At 43.9% G+C, this 23,500-nt stretch overlaps 1 protein-coding gene across 2 annotated transcripts; it reads right to left on the reverse strand.

Moving 5' to 3' along the window:
* Positions 1–7,804: 7,804 nt before the first annotated feature.
* Positions 7,805–21,086, reverse strand: VDAC3 (voltage dependent anion channel 3). Of its 2 annotated transcripts, none has more exons than XM_057537325.1 (9): positions 20,825–21,086; positions 18,575–18,643; positions 17,703–17,752; positions 14,590–14,742; positions 13,696–13,748; positions 12,376–12,603; positions 10,687–10,837; positions 9,806–9,863; positions 7,805–8,334 (listed from the first exon to the last, which is right to left on the reverse strand). In XM_057537325.1, exons 2-9 carry the CDS (start codon positions 18,639–18,641, stop codon positions 8,243–8,245), a joined length of 852 nt encoding a protein of 283 aa, XP_057393308.1. In that variant the 5' UTR covers positions 18,642–18,643; positions 20,825–21,086; the 3' UTR covers positions 7,805–8,242. The 2 variants fall into 2 exon arrangements, with proteins under 2 accessions (XP_057393308.1, XP_007182168.2); XM_007182106.3 differs by lacking the exon at positions 20,825–21,086 and adding an exon at positions 20,235–20,263.
* Between the last annotated feature and the right edge of the window lie 2,414 nt (positions 21,087–23,500).

The following is a 23,500-nucleotide window of genomic DNA, read 5'->3' on the forward strand; positions in this document are numbered from 1 at the left end:
GGCTGCTCCGGGCCTGGCCCACAGTAGGGCTCCGTAAACAGGGGCCTGTTCTCCTTCCACTTTTCAAGGATGACTTCCCACAGGAGCGCTCGAAGGGCAGCACTGAATTAGGTGATGAAGAAAAGGAGTGGATTAACCGTGGTTAGCTGAGCGAGGCAAAACTAGAGGCTAAAGAACGGGGAGAATGGCTTCTCTGCAGGCGTGGGGACACCGGCGCAATGTGGTTAAACTCTCACGAGGGGATGTAACTCTGTTCTCGGACTGTCACCTTCCTAAATACCTGTACAGCGCATCATCCTTTATTACTGAAAAGACAATGAAACGCCCCTGAAACATATTAAGAAAAAAATCACCTACACTCCGCCACCCCACCGCCATTCCTTTTGAAACATTGGCCTTTGAAACCTGGAGCTGGCCAGCCACTGGGGAAACTGAGGCACGGGATGAGGAAAAAGTTCAGGCAGCCCAGCGGTAACAGGACGGAGCAGCCCCAGGCCTCACTGGATCTCCGTCTTCTCCTGTTCAGCGGCTGTCAGACCGTGTCCACAAATGTGGTCTCTAGATAAAGGACAGTGCCACGGGCAAGAGAGGAAGGGTCAGAGAAGGAACACGATTAAGACCTTGGAAAGGAAGCCCAGGAAAAGGGTGAGAGGGTTATTCTGTTTTTATAAAGAAACACGAGGAATTAAATCTGATTTTAAGTAGGGAATTTCAGACTCAATAAGGGTGAGCAACTGCTCTCAATCTCCACTGCCTGGAACAAAATGAGACCATGAACAGAGCCAGAGCAGGATGGATTTGCTGCCTGTTCCCCAGGGCCTGAAATTCAGAGGTTAAACCAAACCCGAAATGTAGATTCCAAACTTTGAGTTGGGAGGTGTTGGTGAAGGGAGGGAGGAGGTCAAAAGGAAGGAGACAGACTGACCTCCAGGGCAGAAGGCAGGGACCCCAACCCCAGGCCACCATCTTCCATGGGCAGCGACAACAGCGGCACCCAGTGGGGTCAGATGTAATTGCGGTCATGGCCCTCTTTCCAGAAGTTTTTAAATTGCAGCAGTGAAGTCACCTCATGGAATGTTCATTATGTCATAATTCAAAGAGTTGCTAGAAATGTCAGGAATTATCTGTGCTGCTTTGATGGCCACAGATAACTATGAGTACCTGCCAAAGGAGGACCTCAATCCGGATGCAGAAACTCCAAACCAGGCCCACCCGCCTGACGGCTCACTTTCTTCATTCAGTAAACGACCACTGTGCGCCCATCATGTGCCAAGTGCTGGCCTGGCCACAGGAGGTTAGAGGACAGACGGTAAGAGGACAGAGGACAGAGGGTAAGAGGAGAGAAGGGTAAGAGGACAGAAGGGTAAGAGGAGAGAAGGGTAAGAGGACAGAGGGTAACAGGACAGAGGGTAAGAGGACAGAAGGATTGGTCACTGGGAGCTCATCTTCAGGGGGAGTCGGGAAAGGAAATCTGCCGTAGGGTGTGACTGCCGCCGGCGGGGGGAGGTTTCTAGAGGCTAGGAGCCTGGGGAAGGGAGGCTTTCATGGAAGAGGCAGAAATTTGGCAAAGACTCCCAGCGCAGAGTGGCAGTGAGAGCACTGGTTCCATTGGGAAATGGCGCCTTTTAGATGCCGGCAGAATAGCAGAGAAGAGGCGTCTGACAGGCTGCTCGCAGGAAAGGTCCGGAGAGGCTCAGCCGTCCAGGAAGGAAGACAGGCGCGGTGGGCGGTGAGGGATGAGAAGCAGCTCGAGGGCGAGGAAGGGAGCACACGCCCCTCTCACCGCCATCCGGGCTTGCCTGGCCATCTCTCCGGGGGAGGGAGGGGTAAAAGCGCACACAGCAGGCGTGAATATGCTGGACGTCTCCTCCGTGTGATGGGCCACCTTCAGCATCACACTATAAGGGCCTCTCTGTGCCCTTACATTTTATACTCCCGAGGGAGGGAGTGCGTCTGATTGCTGCACTGGGGAGAATGCCCGGTCGGAGCACAGGCACCCCTCTCCTCCGTGCCACCCAGGCTGGGCAGCCCGGCCCAGCACTGCTGTCACTGTCGCCCCGAGCTAGTGTCAAGTAGCCTTCACAGTGGTGAGGAGAAGCCACCTTGTCCTGACCCGTAGTCTGTTCACAGCCCCAGTGAGGGAGGACGGAGCTGTTGCCCTTACACTGAGGAGGACAGGCCGGGGCATTCGGAAAAAGCTCCTCACTCCAACATACCCCCAGGGTGTCGAGTTAGAGAATAACCAAGGCTGAGGGCAGATCAAGTTTAAGTGGAGGGCAAAAGAACAGGGGTCTTCTGCCCATTTTTGGATTGGGTTGTTTGTTTTTTTGATATTGAGCTGCATGAGCTGCTTGTAAATTTTGGAGATTAAGCCTTTGTCAGTTGCTTCATTTGCAAATATTTTCTCCCATTCTGAGGGTTGTCTTTTGGTCTTGTTTATGGTTTCCTTTGCTGTGCAAAAGCTTTTAAGTTTCATTAGGTCCCATTTGTTTATTTTTGTTTTTATTTCCATTACTCTAGGAGGTGGGTCAAAAAGGATCTTGCTGTGATTTACGTTATAGAGTGTTCTGCCTATGTTTTCCTCTAAGAGTTTGATAGTGTCTGGCCTTACATTTAGGTCTTTAATCCATTTTGAATTTATTTTTGTGTATGGTGTTAGGGAGTGTTCTAATTTCATACTTTTACATGTCCCTGTCCAGTTTTCCCAGCACCACTTATTGAAGAGGCTGTCTTTTCTCCACTGTATATTCTTGCCTCCTTTATCAAAGATAAGGTGACCATATGTGCCTGGGTTTATCTCTGGGCTTTCTATCCTATTCCATTGATCTATATTTCTGTTTTTGTGCCAGTACCACTGTCTTGATTACTGTAGCTTGGTAGTATAGTCTGAAGTCAGGGAGCCTGATTCCTCCAGCTCCGTTTTTCATTCTCAAGATTGCTTTGGCTATTCGGGGTCTTTTGTGTTTCCATACAAATTAAATAGACATTTCTCCAAAGAAGATATACAGATTGCCAACAAACATGAAAGAATGCTCAACATCATTAATTATTAGAGAGTTTTGTAAATCAAAACTACAATGAGATATCATCTCACACTGGTCAGAATGGCCATCATCAAAAAATCTACAAACAATAAATGCTGGAGAGGGTGTGGAGAAAAGAGAACCCTCTTGCACTGTTGGTGGGAATGTAAATTGATACAGCCACTATGGAGAACAGTATGGAGGTTCCTTAAAAAACTAAAAATAGAACTACCACACGACCCAGCAATCCCACTACTGGGCATATACCCTGAGAAAACCATAATTCAAAAAGAGTCATGTACCAAAATGTTCATTGCAGCACTATTTACAATAGCCCAGACATGGAAGCAACCTAAGTGTCCATCAACAGATGAATGGATGAAGAAGATGTGGCACATATATACAATGGAATATTACTCAGCCATAAAAAGAAATGAAATGGAGGTATTTGTAATGAGGTGGATGCAGTTAGAGTCTGTCATACAGAGTGAAGTAAGTCAGAAAAACAAATACCGTATGCTAACACATATATATGGAATCTAAGGAAAAAAAAAAAAGTCATGAAGAACCTAGGGGCAAGACGGGAATAAAGGCAGAGACCTACTAGAGAATGGACTTGAGGATATGGGGAGGGGGAAGGGTAAGCTGTGACAAAGTGAGAGAGTGGTATGGACATATATACACTACCAAACGTAAAACAGATAGCTAATAGCTAGTGGGAAGCAGCCGCATAGCACAGGGAGATCAGCTCGGTGCTCTGTGACCACCTAGAGGGGTGGGATAGGGAGGGTGGGAGGGAGGGAGATGCAAGAGGGAAGAGATATGGGGATATATGTATATGTATAACTGATTCACTCTGTTATAAAGCAGAAACTAACACACCATTGTAAAACAATTATACTCCAATAAAGATGTTAGAAAAAAAAAAAAAAAGAACAGGGGTGCTGTTTCTAAAGGGGAAGAGGCTGAGGGAACTGACCCAAGAGCACACAGAGCTGCGGGCTTAAAGGGAAGGGGGGCTCCACGTGCGTGTGCGTGCAGAGAACACGGCGGGGTGGCCCACAGACAGCCCCGGCTCTCTCAGGGCTCCTTCTGTCCCAGGTTCTAGAACCTGAGCCTGGCCCAGTTGGCAGTGAGCTTGCAAGCACAGACACTTAGTAACTGAATGAAGCTTCAGGACACTGACTGCCCTCTGCCCCCGAGCAGTGATGCTCAGACTGTGATTTTGGATTAGCGACGCACAGTCCCTTGCAGAGGGAATTAATAGTTAAAATACGGTGTGTGAACTTTCATCTCTTCTTACAAAATCTAATAAAAACCTCATGCCTATTAGCTTCTCATCACAAGCAACGTCAACACTTTGCTCAGTGTCCCTGTCTGGGTGACTTTCCCCAGGGGAGCAAGCAGGAACCACTGGCGTTTCTTGCCTTGGCTGACGGCCAGCCTCGCGGACCCTGCGACTGGGGGGCGCGTCCTCTGCCGAGCCCTGAACGCACTCACCACTGCCAGACACGCTGCCTGCTGTGGGCCGCGAGGAGCCCTCTGCCTTTGTCACAATAACATCGATTAGAAGAGCTTGGCCCCTGGTTACAGAAATGAGAAACTCACTTTAGAAAACCGGAAAAATTGTAGTAAAGCATAAAACAAAAATTAGTTGTGATTCCACCTTCCTGAGGTAATGAACATTAATATTCTGGAGTATTTTCTCCTGTATTTGCATAAACGCTTTTCTTAAATAGAACTGAGATTAGTTTTATACCTCGCTTTTTCTGTGTAACATTGTGAACAATCCTCAGTGATTCTTACTCCTCAAAAACGTGATTTTTGAAGGCTGAGTAACATTCCACTTAACGGACAGACACACCATCACTCCCCATCCATTTCACCGTCCCCCTCTGAACAGCGATCCGTGTGTCTCTGTCATAAAGACACTGCAGTGAGAGACCCTGTGCGTCAGCATGTGCGCGTCTCTGATGATCAACGTGTCTCTGTTATAAGGACGCCGCAGTGAGAGACCCTGTGCGTCAGCGTGTGCGAGTCTCTGATGATCCCCTTAAGGCAACTCCCCAGGCACGGAGCCACCGAGTCAGAGAACCACCCGGCAGCAGATGCGTCTAAACCGGAACGTTGCTTCTCTGCTCCCAGGCTGCACTGAAGGGCAAATAAGCTACCCTGAGGGTAAGGCTCAAGGATGAGGATCCCAGCAGGGTCCTGAATGGATAATTTTTCACATAAAATAATACCAAATAAATGAGTGGCCACAGGAGTTACAAGGCTAAACTGGAGAGACGGGGGCGGCAGCGGAGGGGGGAATTGCTCAGGTGCATTTTACAGGAGAGAAGAGCCAGTACTGAGAATTTCCACATGAGAAACCACAAGGAAGACCTCTGTCCCAGGACCCCTGGCATGGCTTCCTCTCCCGGGCGACTGCACTCCAAGCTGTTTGTGTGAGCGGCCAGCAGATTACATCACATAGGTGACCAGCACAGGGCCTGGCACAGAAGCTCAAGAAATGTGCTTTCCTTTCTGCTACAACATAATGACGAGGGTACTCAGAACACAGCCCAGCCAGCAATATGGGTCAGTAAAACTGCGGAATAAAGGCTGAACTTCACGTCCCTACGTTCATGTCTGGGTTATTGGATCAACACAAAGTTTGGCTCCTTAGCTCTGTAAGAACACGTCACTTAAAAGGGAGAGCACAAGGAAGGAAAAAGCACCGACCTACAGCAATCTCCTTCCCATCTAACTCAGGCCGTAAATACAACCAACCTCATCAGGTAAGTAACGAAGCAGTTAACTAGGGGAGCATCTCGGCAGCATTGCCTTGCACCTCCTCATGCCCCAGCCCCATCATTTCCGTCCGCCGCCCTGAACACCACCGGACTGAAGAGACACGTCCCCAGCCGCACCCCTCTAAGCCAAGGAGCTCCCGGTGCAGCCGGCGGCCCAGCTCAGCATCCCATCCCCGTTCAGGCTGCACAGAGTTCTCCCTGTAAGATACAGGCGTCAACAACACAGAACGAATTTGTCGTTTACGCCCCTCATTCCCTTTTCCTTTTCTGTTATACTTAATCTCCTGTAATGGTGGTTCAACCCACAAAGACAGTGAGAAGATAAAACTGTATCATGTGGCTGGTATCACAGATATCTTCTGACATAAGAAGTGGTGGTTGGAATTTGGATTCTAGTAAAGATAATCTTTGGTGGTGGTAGGGAAATACCTTGCAACACTGAAATTTTCCAAAAGCAATCGTGTCCAGTTGTTTTTAAGATGACTCATTTGGAAGCTGAGCAAGGAACTTGAATAGGCAAATCAGAGAATTATAAATGATTAGTAAACACACGAAAACAGCTCCATCTCACTGGCCATTCGGGAGATGTAATTAAAGCAAGATATCATTTTTCACCTCTAAAACTGGTAAAAATCTTGAAGTCTGGTAACATTCAGCGTTTTTGCGGATATGGGGAAATGGGTACTCTTCACCACCATTGGTAGAAACACAGATAGGTACAAAATTTCTGAAGGGCGATTTTGTACTACTTACCTAATGTGCACAACCTATGACTCAGCAATCTCACTTCCAGAAACCGATCCCATAGACCTGCACCTCTCATACAACAGCCCCTACTGTACATGTGGCTATTCAATTTTAAAAGTAATTTAAATGAAATAGAACTAAAAACTGAGTTCTTCTACTGACCTACTTACATTTCAAGTGCTCAACAGCTTCGCGTGGCTAGTGGCTGCCGTGTGGGACAGTGCGGACCTACCTCGTTTTCGTCATCACAGAAAGTTCTACTGGGCCGTGCTGCCATGGGAATACTCATGGAAGTGGACAAAGATAAACGGACAAAGATATTCAATGCAGCACTCTTTGTAAAGCAGACTGGATACAGGAAAAAGGGGAATAAATAAATGCCACATTTATACAAAAGTATAAAAATAAAAAATATGAGGCATATTTATACAAACAGAAAGAGGACTCTGCTGTTAACTTTATAAGTATGTTGCAAGACAAGATACGCATTTTAACATTTTATATATATAGATAGATATTTATGTGATCTCTAAAGACACTGAAAAATATCGCAAGGATATATGCCAAGCTATTAGTGGCAGTGGAAGAAAGAGGGACTGGAGAGAGGAACGGGAATTTTCACTTTTATTTATGTCTACACTGACTGAATCTGTAGCAACCAGCACATATTTTGTTAAAAAAAAAAAAGATTTGCAAAAGGAGCTCTACTCTGAGAAAGATGATTTACCAGTAAGCCCTGAAGACATCACAGTGTGCTCATTTCTTTTCTAAACTGCTATTTCCATCCTCTGGCCATCATTCTTCTAGATCTAGTCATCACAAGCACTGTCCTGAGGCCCGGGGGGCCACGGATGCAGCCCGTCCAGCTGTGGCCCCTCCCACCAGCCTCTCCCTGGCAGCGTTTCCCCCAGTTGTACTCTTTCCTTTGCCCTCTTTTCATCCACTCACACGCTCACTCTCCCTCAGCAGCTTTACAAAACTACCAACAGGATATAGTCTCTCATACTGCAACAGGTAGCAAGGACCTCAGCAGATGTGCTTCTAACCCCCCAGAACAAAACGCACTGTTCGACAACTCGGCCTGACCGCAGAAGAGCAGCAGGAGGGCGGTAAACAAGAGTGGCGGGGACGGGCGGCAGCACAGATGATTCAGACACAAATCCCACAGATGAGTGTTTTCCACAACAAAATCAATCACACCAAATACAAGAAACCAGCACTGGCAAGTGAGATGAGCAATTATGTTCCAAATGTGATGGGTTTATTTTATTTTACTCTGATGCAAAACGAAAGATTCCACTGCCGCACAGAGGCCAATATATTACAAGGTCATGGAAAAGTGGTGTGGGACATGCAGGACGTGATGGACAACTGGAGGGTCGGGTCATCTCCTCTGTAACATGACACTACACTGTCGCTGAGCAACATACTGAAAATAACACTGCGGAACTGAACTGAAATGTGGCACAAATGTGACAACTTCTGGGCATGCCTTCAAGCACACCTCCCTTAGGCTGGACTCGATATCTAGGCTTCAGTGTGAGGAGGATTACAATTCTTTGGAAAAATAAAAAGTTCACACTTTTGAAATTTCACAGAAGAATTTTAAGGCCAAAACATAGTGGGTTCATTTCTCTTCACCTCCAGGGACAAAGCTGATGCTTATTCAAAACCACATTAAGCTTCTAGTTCAAATCCCAGCCCGACCTTGTGCCCTCCTGCATTGAAGTTCTTTCCATCGATTAGAGCTGACAGGGTCAGTTTCACTCCTAGGAAGAAGCAAACACCACAGTCACTTGTAACAAGCGTTACCATCAGATCTGCATTTCCTAGAAGCAACGGGTGGAGTCAGTGGCATGGGTTACAGCTGGCTATGGGATCACATCTGTTACTCACACGACGCCAGGTTATCCACAGCCACCCGATCTGTAAAGCACAGTCACGGCACACTTTATTTGGCGTTCAGGGTTAAGAATGATGAGTGATCAACCAAACTCACAAGCCACAGTAACCAAGTTATTATTAGGAATACAGTAAGTCCCCTACATACAAACCTCCAAGTTGTGAACTTTCAAAGATGCGAACGTGTGTTCACATGTCCAGTCATGTAAGTTAGTTCATGTGTCTGGCATACACTGTCACATGTGTGCATCCTCTACAAGTGGTTGTACTTTTGTGTACTTTACTGTACTGTATAGAATACAGTAGTACGGTATCTCTATTTCAAGCCCAGGATGTCCAGAAGCAAGCATAAAAGCAGTGGTGATGTAGCTGGTACAGTACTACCCAGACATCACTGGATCATTGCTTCAAGAGGGTAGACAGAATTGAATCCAGCAAGGAGCCAGAACCTGTGCCATCAACATCAGCCATGAGTGAAGCTGCAGCTTGCCTTCCGTCTCCTATTGCTGACGATCCTTCAGCTCTACCATCTCCCACCTCCTCTCCCTCCTCCAGTCAGTACCTCTTCTTGCCTGTCCACTCGATGCCAGCCCCTGTGTACCAGCTGTTGTACTGTACTACTGTACTTTTTAAGGTAGTGCACTGTAAGATTAAAAATGTTTTATTTGTTGTGCTTGTTTTTTTATGTATTATTTGTGTGAAAAGTATTATAAACCTATTACAGTACAGTACTATATAGCCAATTGTGTTAGCTGGGTACCTAGGCTAACTCTGTTGGACCTATGAACAAATTGGACTTACAAACGCGCTCTTGGAATGGAACTCGTTCATATGTAGGGAACTTACTGTACAAAAACATTTTTTTAAACAAAAGTGCTTAATCGGGCTTCCCTGGTGGCGCAGTGGTTGAGAGTCTGCCTGCCAATGCAGGGGACACGGGTTCGAGCCCTGGTCTGGGAAGATCCCACATGCTGCGGAGCAACTAAGCCCGTGAGCCACAATTACTGAGCCTGCGCGTCTGGAGCCTGTGCTCCGCTACAAGAGAGGCCGCGATAGTGAGAGGCCCACGCACCGCGATGAAGAGTGGCCCCCGCTTGCCACAACTAGAGGAAGCCCTCGCACAGAAACGAAGACCCAACACAGCCATAAATAAATAAATAAATAAAAATTTAAAAAAAAAAAAAAAAAAAAGTGCTTAATCTGTTTTACTTCGAACAACCAAATGTTACAAAACGGTCTGAATCAACCTAAAGTGACTGCAGGTTGTCTGTAGGTTATTTTCATTATTCCTCAATCACCTTCTACCCCAAGCCCATAGTTATTCACTCCTTTACTCACCTGGTCGAAGGGTCTGAGTATAACCCAGTCCAATCAGGCTGGCATTATTCACTTTAGCCTAAGATTAGGAGATGAAATAGAAACAGTTAGAAAACAATCAATTTCATATATAAGTCCAACACAACCACTCCATGCATCAGATTTCCAAAGCTGAAACATCTTAGGACCAATCCAGAATTAGTAAAACTGAAAACTTAATTAATAAAAGATAAATGTTTTAAGTAGTCAGTAGGGGACAGAGGGGACCTTGAGAATGCATGCTTAAAGGCCTCGAGCAAAATTTTAAAACACTGTGCAGCCAAACATCCCTCCTGTGAACTGAATTCTTTTGAGTTACCAGTTTACAACCTCTTGACAGTGGTAAGAGCATGAACTCTGGTGACAGACAGATCTGGGATCAAATCTTGGCACTGTCTCTTATTGTGTGACCTTGGGCAAGTTACCTGACCTCTCTAAGTCTCAGCTCCCTCATCTATAAAATGAGGATGAGGGTAATACTACTCACCAAATAGAGTAGTTGTGAGGGTTAAATGAGATAATACACATAAAGTCTTAGCACGGGACCTGAAATTTAAGAGCTCAATTAGTGTTATTAGCAAGAATTACCAATGGCAACAGGAATAGTAATAGAAACCCAGGAACTTATAGATAAGAAAATTTTGAGGCCAAAGAGATAAAATGACTTGAGAAGGTCAGACAACAAATACAGGAGGAACTAAGATTAGAACCCACAGTTCCTGACTTCAGGTGTATGCTCTTTTCACTACACAGTGACTAGCTCAAAGTTAATAAAGAACATGCAAACTACAACCACATCACAGCATCCATTTACGACTCAGACGAAACCCTAAGAGCAGACCCAATCTGCAGCACATTCTTACACATAGAGAAGTTCTACAATCCAGCTTGTACTTAGCGGCGATGCCGAAACGGGTGTTGTTACTGCCAGCCGTCCACGCGAGGTTTATTGATGTTTCAATCTTCTCGTTCACCTTCTGGTAGATCGACCCTCCAAATTCAGTGCCATCGTTCCTGTTTTCACAGCATAAGAAAAGTCATAAATATCTAGTTTGTTACAATATGGAAACAAATTCTAAGACTATCTAAATCAGAGTCTTATTTTACAGCTACAGACTTCAGCAAACTTCTAGCATAACTGACTTCCAAACAAAACAGTTATGTAATTTATAACCACCTAATTAAAGCATAGTAACATCTGATTCATTTACTTGGCTCTTCCACGTGATATGAATTTCTTAGACACAATTCAATTATACACAAAGACAGACACCTCAAGTAAATATGATCTGTATGTCTCTGAGATGTTCACAGTATTTAGAAACTTCAAAGTAGAGTTACATAAAGATTCTGTGAAAAAAAATATATAGTGGTACAAGCCAATTCTGGATTTCACTCAAAACACAGTCTTAGCATTAGAAAGCAGCCCCAAACAATAGCTACAGTGCATGGCCCCAGGGAAGCACGCAACGTATGCCTTCAGAGCACCTCAGAAGTCAGTCCGAGTTTTCATAATACTGTTTCATCAATTTCAATGCCTCTTTCTACACCACTAGTGACTTTATTTTAGTCACCATAAGTGGAATAGAGTGTCTAGTGGAAAGCAATCTGCAACACTTCAAAAACACAGAGCTGATCCTCTGCTTTTCTTCCTGGGACAGCAGCAGTGCCCAGTAGGCCAAGACATAAAATACAGTTTAAAAGTTCAAATTCAGGGCTTCTCTGGTGGCACAGTGGTTGAGAATCTGCCTGCCAACGCAGGGGGCACGGGTTCGAGCCCTGGTCTGGGAAGATCCCACATGCCGCGGAGCAACTAGGCCCGTGAGCCACAACTACTGAGCCTGTGCGTCTGGAGCCTGTGCTCCGCAACAAGAGAGGCCACGATAGTGAGAGGCCCGTGCACCGCGATGAAGAGTGGCCCCCGCTCGCCGCAACTAGAGAAAGCCCTCGCACAGAAACGAAGACCCAACCAAGCCAAAGGAGCAGTCGTCATTTAGAAAAAAAAAAAAAAGTTCAAATTCATGTAACCAACAGGCTGCAGCCTACAGGCTTGAACCCAGGACTGCTCTGAGGACTTCCGCTACTTCTGAATACAACCCAGGTAACTGGGTTCTGACCAGGGTACCTGAAAACCTCCACAGAATTACACCGGGGATGTTCCAGGATGCTCAGATCAACTCGGTGGCTGTTCATGATCCTAACAGACCTGCTTCTAGAAACTGCCAAGATGAACAGGGAACCAGAGGAAGCAGGAACGCCTCCAAAGGATCCCTTCTATCAGGAGGTGACCCCTGCCCCGGGCTCCCTCCATCCCAGTGGCTGGGGTACAGGCTCAGAGGCCAGCAGCCGCCAGCAGCACAGCACTAGCGCCAAGTGCACTAAGCTCTGCAGCGCTTTGCCGACCGTGAGCAGCACAGTGAGGCTGGAGTCCACCAAGGCATGACTGCACGCACGCGCCACCCCTCCCCACCTTCTCAACATGCTAATGGCTACCACCCTTCTGCGCGACCGTGCCGGCGCTAAAGGAGGAACTCTCAACTATGAACACTCACACGTGAGTGTGCAGCTGGAAGTCTGCAGCCTTGTAACCCAGGGCGAAATTATTCTGTGACAGTTTGGATTTGGCTGTGTCAAAACTCATCTGATAGCCAGCAAGCCAACCTTCAATGGCCAACACAGCCCAGCCATAGATGGTTGGTCCAGAAAAATCTATATCAACATTACTGCCAAGACTGAAACAATCCCGTTTATAGGAGGCCTTTAATTTTCCACTCTTCTTTCTGTAAAAAACAACAAACAAAAACAACACAATGAAAACAGCACAAGTTTTCACTGCTGTCCAGAAATCTTTAGAGTAAGATCCCTCCTCTCCCACAATGTAAATACTGTTTTGGCAGGTGGCACATATACAGTAAAAATGTTTCAAATGACAGCTCTACAAATGTAATTTTGTTAGGATTAGAAATATATATACTATTTTTTACCTATTCCTCACTGTAAGTTCAAATGAATAAGATATTTCATGATTAATTTCATGAAAGCATAAGTATAAAAAGGTGTAAGATATTTCAGTACCAAATTAATAATCTGAATGTGTATGTATACAGACACACAAGAAACCAAATTTCTTTAAATGTTTCCAAATGCTACAAAAGGTAATGCCCAACAAACTTCTAAACTATTAACCTGTCATAGAGAGAAGTGTACTTTTTTTTTTAATAAGCATATTTATTTTCCTTAGGCCAGTGTTTTCTCCCTGGACAATGTTAGATGGATGGAACAGAACTGTACATTTTTGAAGGACAATACTGAAAACACGAAATCAGTTCTTAATAGTCCTGCGCTTGTCCTGAAGACAACACAGGTGTGTAGCAGGAAGGACACGCCTGCTGTTACATTGGAGGAGAAATGCCACGTGGCCCCCATCAAGCACCTGTCCTTTAGAGAGAGGCAGGTAGGAAACAACATAATCCCCATTTTTCAGATGAAAAAACTGAGTCAGAGAAGTTGGGGGATTTATAAAGGCTAAGAAATCAAGTAAGCAGAACTATTCTTTGCAGTGTTCTGGTGCCAGGAGACTACACTCTTCTCTTAAGATGTTAACTTCTCAGCAAGACATCACATCCATGAATCTTCAGGACAGCTTAAAAAATATCTCGTCTCAGACCCCTCTAGCTCCTAAATTTTTTCTACTATGTGCCTCTTTGAGTGTCACATAGGGAGTGTCCTCAGGGAGTGTCCCTCCCTCTCTCCTGCACACACAGGTCTGTGTGCCCCTCACCTCCAGAGCTCCTCCTGCAGTTCCCTGCCCTAGACCTCTCTATCCCTTCAAGCCACAAGACCATTTCAGAAAATGGGGTTGGGATAATTACCCTGTGTTCGGTACAAATATGGTATCAAGAGTCAGTTTCAACCCTTCAGCCAACTGAAAAATAAAGATTTCAAATTAACAATCAGCTATTTTTAATTCTTTTCTTGACTTGAAAAACCAATTCTAAAGTTTTCTCTAACTTCCTCTCTAACAAATAAGAAAGTCATTAAAGAAAACCAAATATTAAATGATTTAAAAAATTGCCTCTTCTTCCTTCCCTGCCCCCTATCCCACTCCCCTCACCCCCAGGCTTCATCATGATTCTCTCACCCAAAAAAAGGCTAAAACATATAGGTCAAATCCTGTTATAGCCAATAATGTAAATTAGAGTACAAAACCACAAAATCCCAATACAGCAAAATAACTGTGATATCCTCTTGAAATTATTATAACTGGACATTTAACAAGACAACCTAAGTAATTTATTTAGCTATACATACATATGCATTATCTATATATGGTGATGTGCAAATAAACATACTTCAAAAAATAGTGCCCTGAATGTAGCAGGCACTTGACAAATAACTGCTGAAAGATTTTCTCTTTGAAAACATTAAAGAATTTTAGAAACATTTTTCTGTGGAGTCAATTTTGCAATGATTTAAAAACAAAATTAAATTACATCACTACAAATAGCTTGGTCTACTCAGGAGAGGCTCAGCTGTATTACAGTAAGTATTATAGAACTGGTCAGAACAAAAGATATCATAATTATGTATGCAGCAACAAAACCTTACTTTCTAAAAACATAAAACATACCACAGAAGGCCACATGCAGAGAAAAAATACGAAAACTAGACAGGGTGCAAGATCTCATTCAGATTATATTTGGGATTTGTTCATCATTTTATCCCCAAGATAACTTTACCCTACAGATAACTTTCAACGCTCTTACCTTATTCTCCAAAGAGATTTCTGTCCCAAGAGTATTGTCTGTGTTCCACTTTTGGGTGAAGGTCAGTCCATAGTTACAAATCTTGTATTTGGTCTCTAGGTTGCCTGATGCTTTCCCTGTATCAGTGTAAGCATGACCAGAAGTAGAAAATTCCTGGTAAGAAAAAATAATTACTTTAAAATCAGCTCATCAGATAGAAAATATTCATTCCAGAAAGTAATGTTCAATGTAGCAGAAACCAACACAACTTACTTTTTACCACAGCCCTACTCTGCAGCAACTTATTTCCTGCTTTCCTTCCTTTCCAATCTCTAAATATTTTAACCAGTCTTGCATCTTCCCATTACTCCGCCTCTCTTACTGATATTTCTGTGCCATATACTCTCTTACTAAATGGGAATCTCTCTTTTAAAAGAAAAATATCTTTACTGAACACAAATGCCTTTTCTAAAAAGACAAAAATACTGAATCTTAAATATGTACTTTCATGACATGAAAATGACTATCAGTTCTCTATCATACCTTTTGAACTATTAGTTAACTTTAAAGTCCTTAAAAATCCCCAAACACTAGAAGCCCTAGATTGCCCCCTTTTAATAGGGCCAGAACTTTATTGCATTAAAAAGCCTTATTTTTATTGTGGTGAAATACACTTAACATAAAATTTACCATTTTAACCATTTTTATGTGTACAGTTCGCTGGCATTAAGTACATTCACACTGTTATAAAAACTTTATTGCTTTTGTCCACAAAACTATCCGTAAGACTATCAGCATAAACAATTTCAATAATTGAAAGTACCCATTTTTCACAAGAAAATGGAATGTTGTAACTTATCCCTCTTCCCTGTCAAATAGTTACTATGAATGCCTTAAAATATATCCTCCTCCCAGTTAGGTGTCCCTCAGTCAGATGACAATAAGCAATTAGAAATAGATCTCCTTCTGGGGGAAGCACTCAACACCTGTCACTGTCAATCTATGAACTGTCAAGAAAAAACATTTCTGATTGGCCCTGTTTTTAAAGAACATTTCTGAAATATTGCCAACAGTAATGAAACCCCGCCAACCCTGCCCCCTAACGCTCGTTCTACAGGCTGATGAAACAACTGGGAAACTGTGATCTGTTTATCTACACCACGCAGAAAGTTTTCAAAGAGAATATCACACTGCACACTAGGGGCAAGGCCTTGGTAAAACACGATAAAATGCTGGTCATGTTTAATAGTTCACATCACTTTCTTTTAGTAGATCCAGCTACCTAGTGTTTTATTTTTCACATTTACCTTTCATAAACTTGCAAGTATAGCAAATATAAACCTTAATTTTGGTGCAAAAAATAAAGGTAAAAGAGTATTTAGTCTATATTTCTTTCTTATCATCATTTCTTAGTCTGAAGCTCTGTCAAAAATCTAAAATGCCAGAGGTACAAATCTCAAAGAAAAGGCTAGAATTTTCCTAAGTTGAGTTCCAGGCTCACAATTGCTTCAGTTTTTGTCTAATTTCATAATTAGCTCAAACAGTGCAAAATATATTTATAACATGCACATAACATCTATGGTTCTGCATTAAATGCTGGTATGCAACAAAACAATCATGAAAATGTTACTGTTATAGATGGCATATCATAAAAATACCAAGATACGATAGAGAAAATTTGGAGCAGTGGATGAAATTTACCCTAAATCAGTACCAGAGAACAAAAGCAGCCATAAAAACAAGCACACAAATATACTGTTTTTCTTACCATCTGAATGAATATTCACACACAACAGCAGCATGAAAGGGAGATAAAATTTTAGTTGTTGATTTTTGCAACACAAACCTACCTTGAGCAAATTCTGAGGTACTAATCAAAATGAGTATAATTTTTCTATTTTAATAGACGATATAACAAAATCCCATCCTAGTAGGGTAGTTGCATACATATTTATTTACTACTAGAAAACCCAGGGAAAGAATAATAGTGACAAACCAGGACTATATGAAGCCTAAGACAAAGTACCATAAATACTCCACATGCTTCTTGCCCTTCTAATTAAATCATTATATCCAGAAATAAAATTTACGCTGGTTTGAATAGGTAAATACCAAACAAGAAAGATGCAGCCAATAAAGAGAAATCAGAGAATAAGGTGAAGGTAGAGTTGATCTATTTGCTGAGACTTACTTAAAGAAAGCTCTGGTTAGTGACGCTCTGATAATACACTGATATGTCCTTTACCATATTCTTAACTTCCAGTAAAAAAGACTTTATGAACATTAATAAAAACTGTAGACTAATCTTCTACATGCATTTCTACATTTGTTTCAACTAATCACGAAGGGACAGAGACTAAAATTAATTTGTTTTTGTAAAAGGGCAACAAAATTTGCATGAACCCAATACAAGGGAAGCAAAGATTTTAGTGTCCATATACATATTCATGAAAGTATAAAGATACGGCATGGGTCAAAAAAATATGTATATATATACATACATACTGTATCTTCTGAGAATAAGACTCAGAATACTCTTATTATGACAAACACAAAGGGTCTTCCTATCTAAATTCAACCTGACTGTCCTTGGGCTCAAGTGGCTGAGCGGCTCACTGAAATCTGAGAGCAGGACAAAGCTGTAGGGAAGACAGCATAGCACCAAAAGTATGCCAGTTCAAGTAACTTGACTACACAATGATTTTTAAACAGGTTCCTTTAAGTTAATTATGCTACATCTATTAAAAATATATTAAGGGCCTTCCCTGGTGGCGCAGTGGTTGAGAATCCGCCTGCCAATGCAGGGGACACGGGTTCGAACAATGGTCCGGGAAGATCCCACATGCCGCGGAGCAGCTAAGCCCGTGCGCCACAACTACTGAGCCTGTGCTCTAGAGCCCGCGAGCCACGACTACTGAGCCCACGAGCCATAACTACTGAAGCCCGTGTGCCTAGAGCCCGTGCTCCGCAACAAGAGAAGCCACCGCGAGGATAAGCCCGCACACCACAACGAAGAGTAGCCCCCGCTCGCTGCAACTAGAGAAAGCCCGCGCGCAACAACGAAGACCCAACGCAGTCAAAAATAAAATTAATTAATTAATTAATTTAAAAATGTATATATATTAAGTACTTACCACTCCACTACATGACTTGGTTCTCAGATCTATTTTGACCATGCCAAATCCTAAACACACACACAAAAAAACATTAATGTACAAAATGTGACATGCACTCCAGTGTCTGCAACTTAGAAATTACGAAAATAGTCCATAGTACATTCCATATGGAAAATACTCAGTATTCTTGTTAGGTGAGAGTTCCACAAGGAATTGAATTATAACAAAATAATTTAAGTTTAATTTTTAAGTCCCTCAAAATAATAAAGACATATTTTGAAAATATAAGTTAAAAAAACAAATGGATGAAAGGAATGTGTACTATTTTAAGAACCAAAATTATCAGAAATTATGCTGATATATATATACAAGCTTAAAATATATAATTAACATTACTAGTTAATAAAAAATCAAATGTGTACACCACAAAAAATTAAAAATGTAAAGACTAAATTTTTAAAACTAAAAATAAATGTCCACTTGCTTTCAAACACTGTATGTTCCTCCAAAGAAGTCAAAAGCTGTGTCTTCACCCTCGTGAAAACACTGCCATTATTTGGAGGAGGAAAACTACACCCCCTACGTTAGCTGTCCCCAGGGCTAACCAAAGGAGGCACACATATTACAGATTTAAATGATTTCACCCAACAGATAATATTAAATACGCAAATGCTATGTATGTGTTAATGTACACAACAGCTTTTAATGCTTGTGGGACTCTACCTCTAAAAACAGAAGTCTAGTAACCTGCTAATGGTGATCCCCTTAAATCTTGTAAAATAGATTAATGCTGACTTAACCTCATTTTACTAAGCACAGTATCTCCCATATAGTAGGCATTCAGTACTAATGCTTACCCCCAAATTGGCAATTCACAATAGCATACTTACCATATCCTTTGTTGAAGACATCCTTGGCAGCCTTTCCTAGGTCACAGTAAGTCGGTGTGTTACACATATCTTATAAAGAAAAATGAGGACAAAGGAATAGAAGTAACTATCTAGTATTTATTCACTGTTCAACTGGTTAGTTCTGTGAGAAGAGGTATACAGTTTTTTCTTCCTTTGCGTCATTAATGCTTATGCCCTAATGCAAGCCAAGTTAAGAGAAAGCATGCTGCTCCTTTAAAAAGAGCTTTCCAGAATGCTAGAGAATAAAAGCGTTTTTCATGAGATACACAAAGGTCATCTTTCTGATTGCATTGCAAAGAAAAGAAATTTCTCCCAGGCTGAAGGAGATGCTCTGTTAAACTGGACTTTTACTTTTTAAAAAAATGCAAAAATGTACATTAGAAAAACATTTCTTGGGCTGTTATAAAGCCAAAGAGCTGTGTAAGATATCAAGGTAAATTTTCTGAGGATCTGTAAAACAGATGCAATTAAACATCTTCAGGGTTACCGTTTTTGCCACTCTGACATTCAGTTCTTAAGAATTACCACACTAATTGAAATGTATTCACCCAGAGTATGCCCTCTCTCAAAACTCTTCTTAAAATAAAGTGCTATAATCTTACCTAGTAACCAGATATAGGACAGGGTCTACCTGCAGCAGTCTGCTCCCCCAAATCGGTATACACTCTAAAGTTACAGCCTTCAAAACCCAAGAGGCTTGACTTTTCATCTTGCCTACTTAGTATTCGGCCAGCCTTTCTACTGCCAAGATGACCCTCACATCAAAATCTCAGGCCTATCGACACTGCTGAACATACCATTCCTCTGCCCTCTGCACGAAGGGAAACCTCTTCCTGCAGCAGCCTCAAAAGCCATGTCCAACCAGTCGTAGAACGCCCTCAAGCAACCCCTCTGGCCCCATTACTACACCAGAAACATCCAGAGCACCAGCTAGCCCTTGCAATTACTATGTCTGAATCACCTACACAACCGAAGGTATTTATTTCTATTTGGCTGAGCTCTTAGTCTGCCCTTCTGCTAGGTTTCTGCCTATCCCACCACACCTGAACACAACACACACTTTATGGTGCTCTTCGTAATTGTGAATTCACTTAAAATTCGTCCCTTAACCTAAACCTGTCAAATATGACAGATATTAGGATATGTTAAGAGAACGGAGTATTAAAATATATATAAAGTTAAGCAGAAAGAGTAAAGGTGAAAGGAGATAAATGTACTGACTCATAGCATCGTAAAGCTTTGTTCTAAGCCACAAGGTTTCACAGTTCACTCCCAGAGCAAGTGATTTACAATTCAGTCCTTTGTGTTCAAAGGATCAATTTTAGGCTTTTTACACATTGCCAACTGCAATCTGATATTACTCTTTATGATCACAACCGATGCCGGTATCTGTTGAAATGTTTCCCGAAGTTCAGTCTAAAAAGCAGGCACTACGTATTCAAATAGAAATGTTAAGGCTTTACAGTCTGGTTTTTTATCTACCGACAAGAGAAAAGATACACTTAAATGTTTAGAAACATCCATCCAGGGACCCATTACAGTCTTTTAGCATTTTGCTTCTTTTTCAAAACCACTTGCCAGACACTTTGCAAAAGTCATGTACGGGGTTGGACCTCAATTTTGCCTAGTTCAAGCTTACTTTTTCAGGCCCAGGATCCTGATGGGAAGTGCACTGCTGGTATGATCAAGCAAAAACTCGAGAAGCCCCAGAGACGTCACGTTTCGCACATTTCCATGACTACAAATGCACTTGTCCGTGGGCACGCACAGCGCCCCGGGGTTGCAGGAGCCGCAGTCGGGGGATGGGGGGTGGCGGGTTAGTTATAACCCAGCTTCACACGATTACTAACGCGACCGTCAGCTCGCCTCGCCCCTTGAAGGTGCACGTTCAGCATCCTCCCCTCGGCGGCAGGGAGTGGAAGAGCCCCCCTGATGCTGGACTCCAATGCCGGGGAGGAAGCCGGGGGCGGGGGTGGGTTCGGGGTTCCAGGACCCTACTTCCCTCGAAACCAACCTCCCGTCCGACCTGACGCCCGGAGAGTCCTGGGGGCCGGCCGGGCGCGAGCAGGTGGCGGCGCGGCGGTCCATCACCTGAGGGGCCGGTCCCCGCCGCCCCCACCAGCGGGCCCGCGCCCCGTTAGGCGGCCCTTCCTCCCGCGGGGCCCTGCCGGTCGCCGCCCCGCCCCCGCCCCCGCCCGGCCGCCGGCCCGCGGCCCCGGCTCGCCTCACCTCCGACGGGAGGACCTGTCCGCTCAGCCAGGAAGGCCCGCCCGCTCCGCCAGGGCACCGAAGAAGGTCTTCTTCAGAGCAACGCCGTCCACGCCTGCGCGGCCCCACGCCCGCGGTCTTCTTCAGAGCAAAGCCGTCGGCGCCTGCGCGCCCTGAGCCCCGCGTCGCGGCTGCGCCGGAGTGTCGCGCCGGGGTCGCGCGCCGCAGGCCCGAGGCGGACCAACACCTCCAACCGTCCGAGTGCGCGCGTGCGCGGCAGGGCCCGGCGCGCAGGGAAGGGCGGGGGTGGACGTGGGGCGCGCAGGCCGGCGGACCGCACCTTTGTCCGCAAGGGGCCCGCTCTCGCGAGAAGGCGCGAAGGCTACTAGTTACCTCTGCCAGGGGAGGGGCCGCGGCGGTGGATGCGGCGGTACCAGCCACTCCGCAGTGGATGCTGGCACAGCCGACCCCGGCGTCTCCTTCTCTGGCGGATGCCTGGCCGATCTGTATGGGGATTTCGTCTCAGGGTGACTAAAATTCAAGAATGTGGCCCGTAGGTCATCTCATCTTAAGGATGAGAAAAATAGGTCCCGAGGGGGTAAGTGACGTGACTTATTCAAGGTGACACAGGGTAAATGATAATTCAAAGGCAGAGAGGAGATGGAGGCGGGAAAGCTCTCCTTCAGAGACGAACTGCAGCTCATAAGTGTAGAAGAAATTATAGAAATAGGAAATCACCACTTTGGAGCCACCAATAACTGATTCAAGCAAAATTCATCAATAGATGCTGGACGGTTGAGGATATTCATACAGTTCCAAAGTGTCATCCCACAGGTTACTTAGTGAAGAGAAAAGGGTACCTTCACATCAAAGAAGTCACCCTCAACCGAGTGATCAAACTTAACATCACCAGGGATGGTACAGACTGACATCACATGCTCATTCTTGCCAAAAAAGTGACTTCTCTCTATTCACAAGGAAACAATCAGACAAATCCAAATTGAGGGACATTCTGCAAAACAACCACCTGGTCTCTTCGAAAATGTAAATTTCATGAAATATTAAGAAAAAGGCTAGTGAACTGTTCTAGATTAAAGGAGACAAAGATATGACTCCAAGAGCAATGTGCTCCTAAATTGCACCCAGGATCAAAAAACAAAAAGCATCTATTGAGGATCATTCTTGGGTCAACTGAGAAAACTTGAATGTCGACTATATTAGTATTGTAACATTAAAATTTTCTGAGTGATGATTATACCTTGATTATGCAGAAATGGCCTGGTGTTTAGGAGACACGTGCTGAAGTATTTAGGAGTGAAATAGCATGTGTGTGCAACTAACTCTCAAATGGTCAAGGGAAAAAACGTGCAAAATGTTAACAATTGGTGTAACTAGGTAGAGCATATATGGACGTTCATTGCATTATTCTTGAAACTTTCCGATAAGTTTAAAATTTTTCAAAATAAAAAGTTGGGAAGAAAAAAACCCCACAAAGTCTTTGATCTTCAGTTCCTGGTACCAGGTTGCTGCTTGAATCAAGAGGCAAAGATTATTTCCCTGCTGTGTGTAAGGCATTTCAGGCTAATAAGAGATAAGATAAATGTTCCCAAAGGACTCATAATGTAAGACTTGGACAAATACCTGCCGAATGAGGCAGAAGATGATAAATGTCATCAGCAAAGCAATAGAACTTAGTAGGCTAAACAAAATGAGCTTTGGAGTTAAAAGAGGCTGGGTTTGTATCTCACATCTGCCAACTCCGTGGTGTTTGGCGAGCAACTTAACCTCTCTATGCCTCCGTTTCTACATCTGTGAAACAGAACTAAATAAGGTCTACTTCAGAGGATTGTAGTGGATAGTAAAGAAAATAATGTATCCAGAGCACGTAACAATCTACCTGGCATATGGAAAATGTTCATTAGTTAATAACACAGATGATAATTAATATGCTATAAGTGATTAAAAGCTGTACAGGCAAAACTACGATATTCACATATATACGCATATTAGAGCCACAACTTCAGCCTGTACTTTGGCACAGACCTGGCCTTTGTCGGGTACAACAGGCCATTGAAGGCTGTAAAGAGCACTTTGAATGGGAATTTGGCAACATTCCTTCCTTGGGCTTCTTTATCCAAAGACCTTTCTTCTGAAGGGACCTGATAACACCAGTCCCAGGTCATGCACCAAGAGACCTCCTCTTTCTCCCAACACCTGATGCAGGAAGGTGGTAAAAGAAATTGTTAAGGAAAACGGCAGCTGCAGAGGGAACCATTCCTTTGCTTCCCATCTCTCTGGCCCCGTCGGCTTAGCAGGATCCACGTTAACCCTCAACGTCCATATCAAGCCTCTGGCCTCTGCCGCCTCCAAACTACCGCCATTGCTCACTCCCGACCCACAGTGGGCTCTAAGCTCTTGGGAAGCGTAGAAAGGACTTTCTCAGTCCAACTTCTAATCACCTGGCATTCTTCTCCTATAAAATGTCTAGAACCAGAATTTTAGAGCAGGGAAGGGGCTTTAAGACTGCTTCATTTGTGAGACATTTGCTACGTGCTTACTGCGTACAGGACACCATGCTCAGAGCTGATGGAGGAGAACACGCCCAGACACATCCGTGTTGTGTGCGTCCAGAGGCCCTGGTGAGCAGACTCCCAAAACAGGTCACCTGCTGTAGTCAAGGTAACCTGATCGTCTGCC

The sequence above is a fragment of the Balaenoptera acutorostrata genome, chromosome 21, assembly GCF_949987535.1.
Source record: "Balaenoptera acutorostrata chromosome 21, mBalAcu1.1, whole genome shotgun sequence".
Taxonomy (NCBI): domain Eukaryota; kingdom Metazoa; phylum Chordata; class Mammalia; order Artiodactyla; family Balaenopteridae; genus Balaenoptera; species Balaenoptera acutorostrata.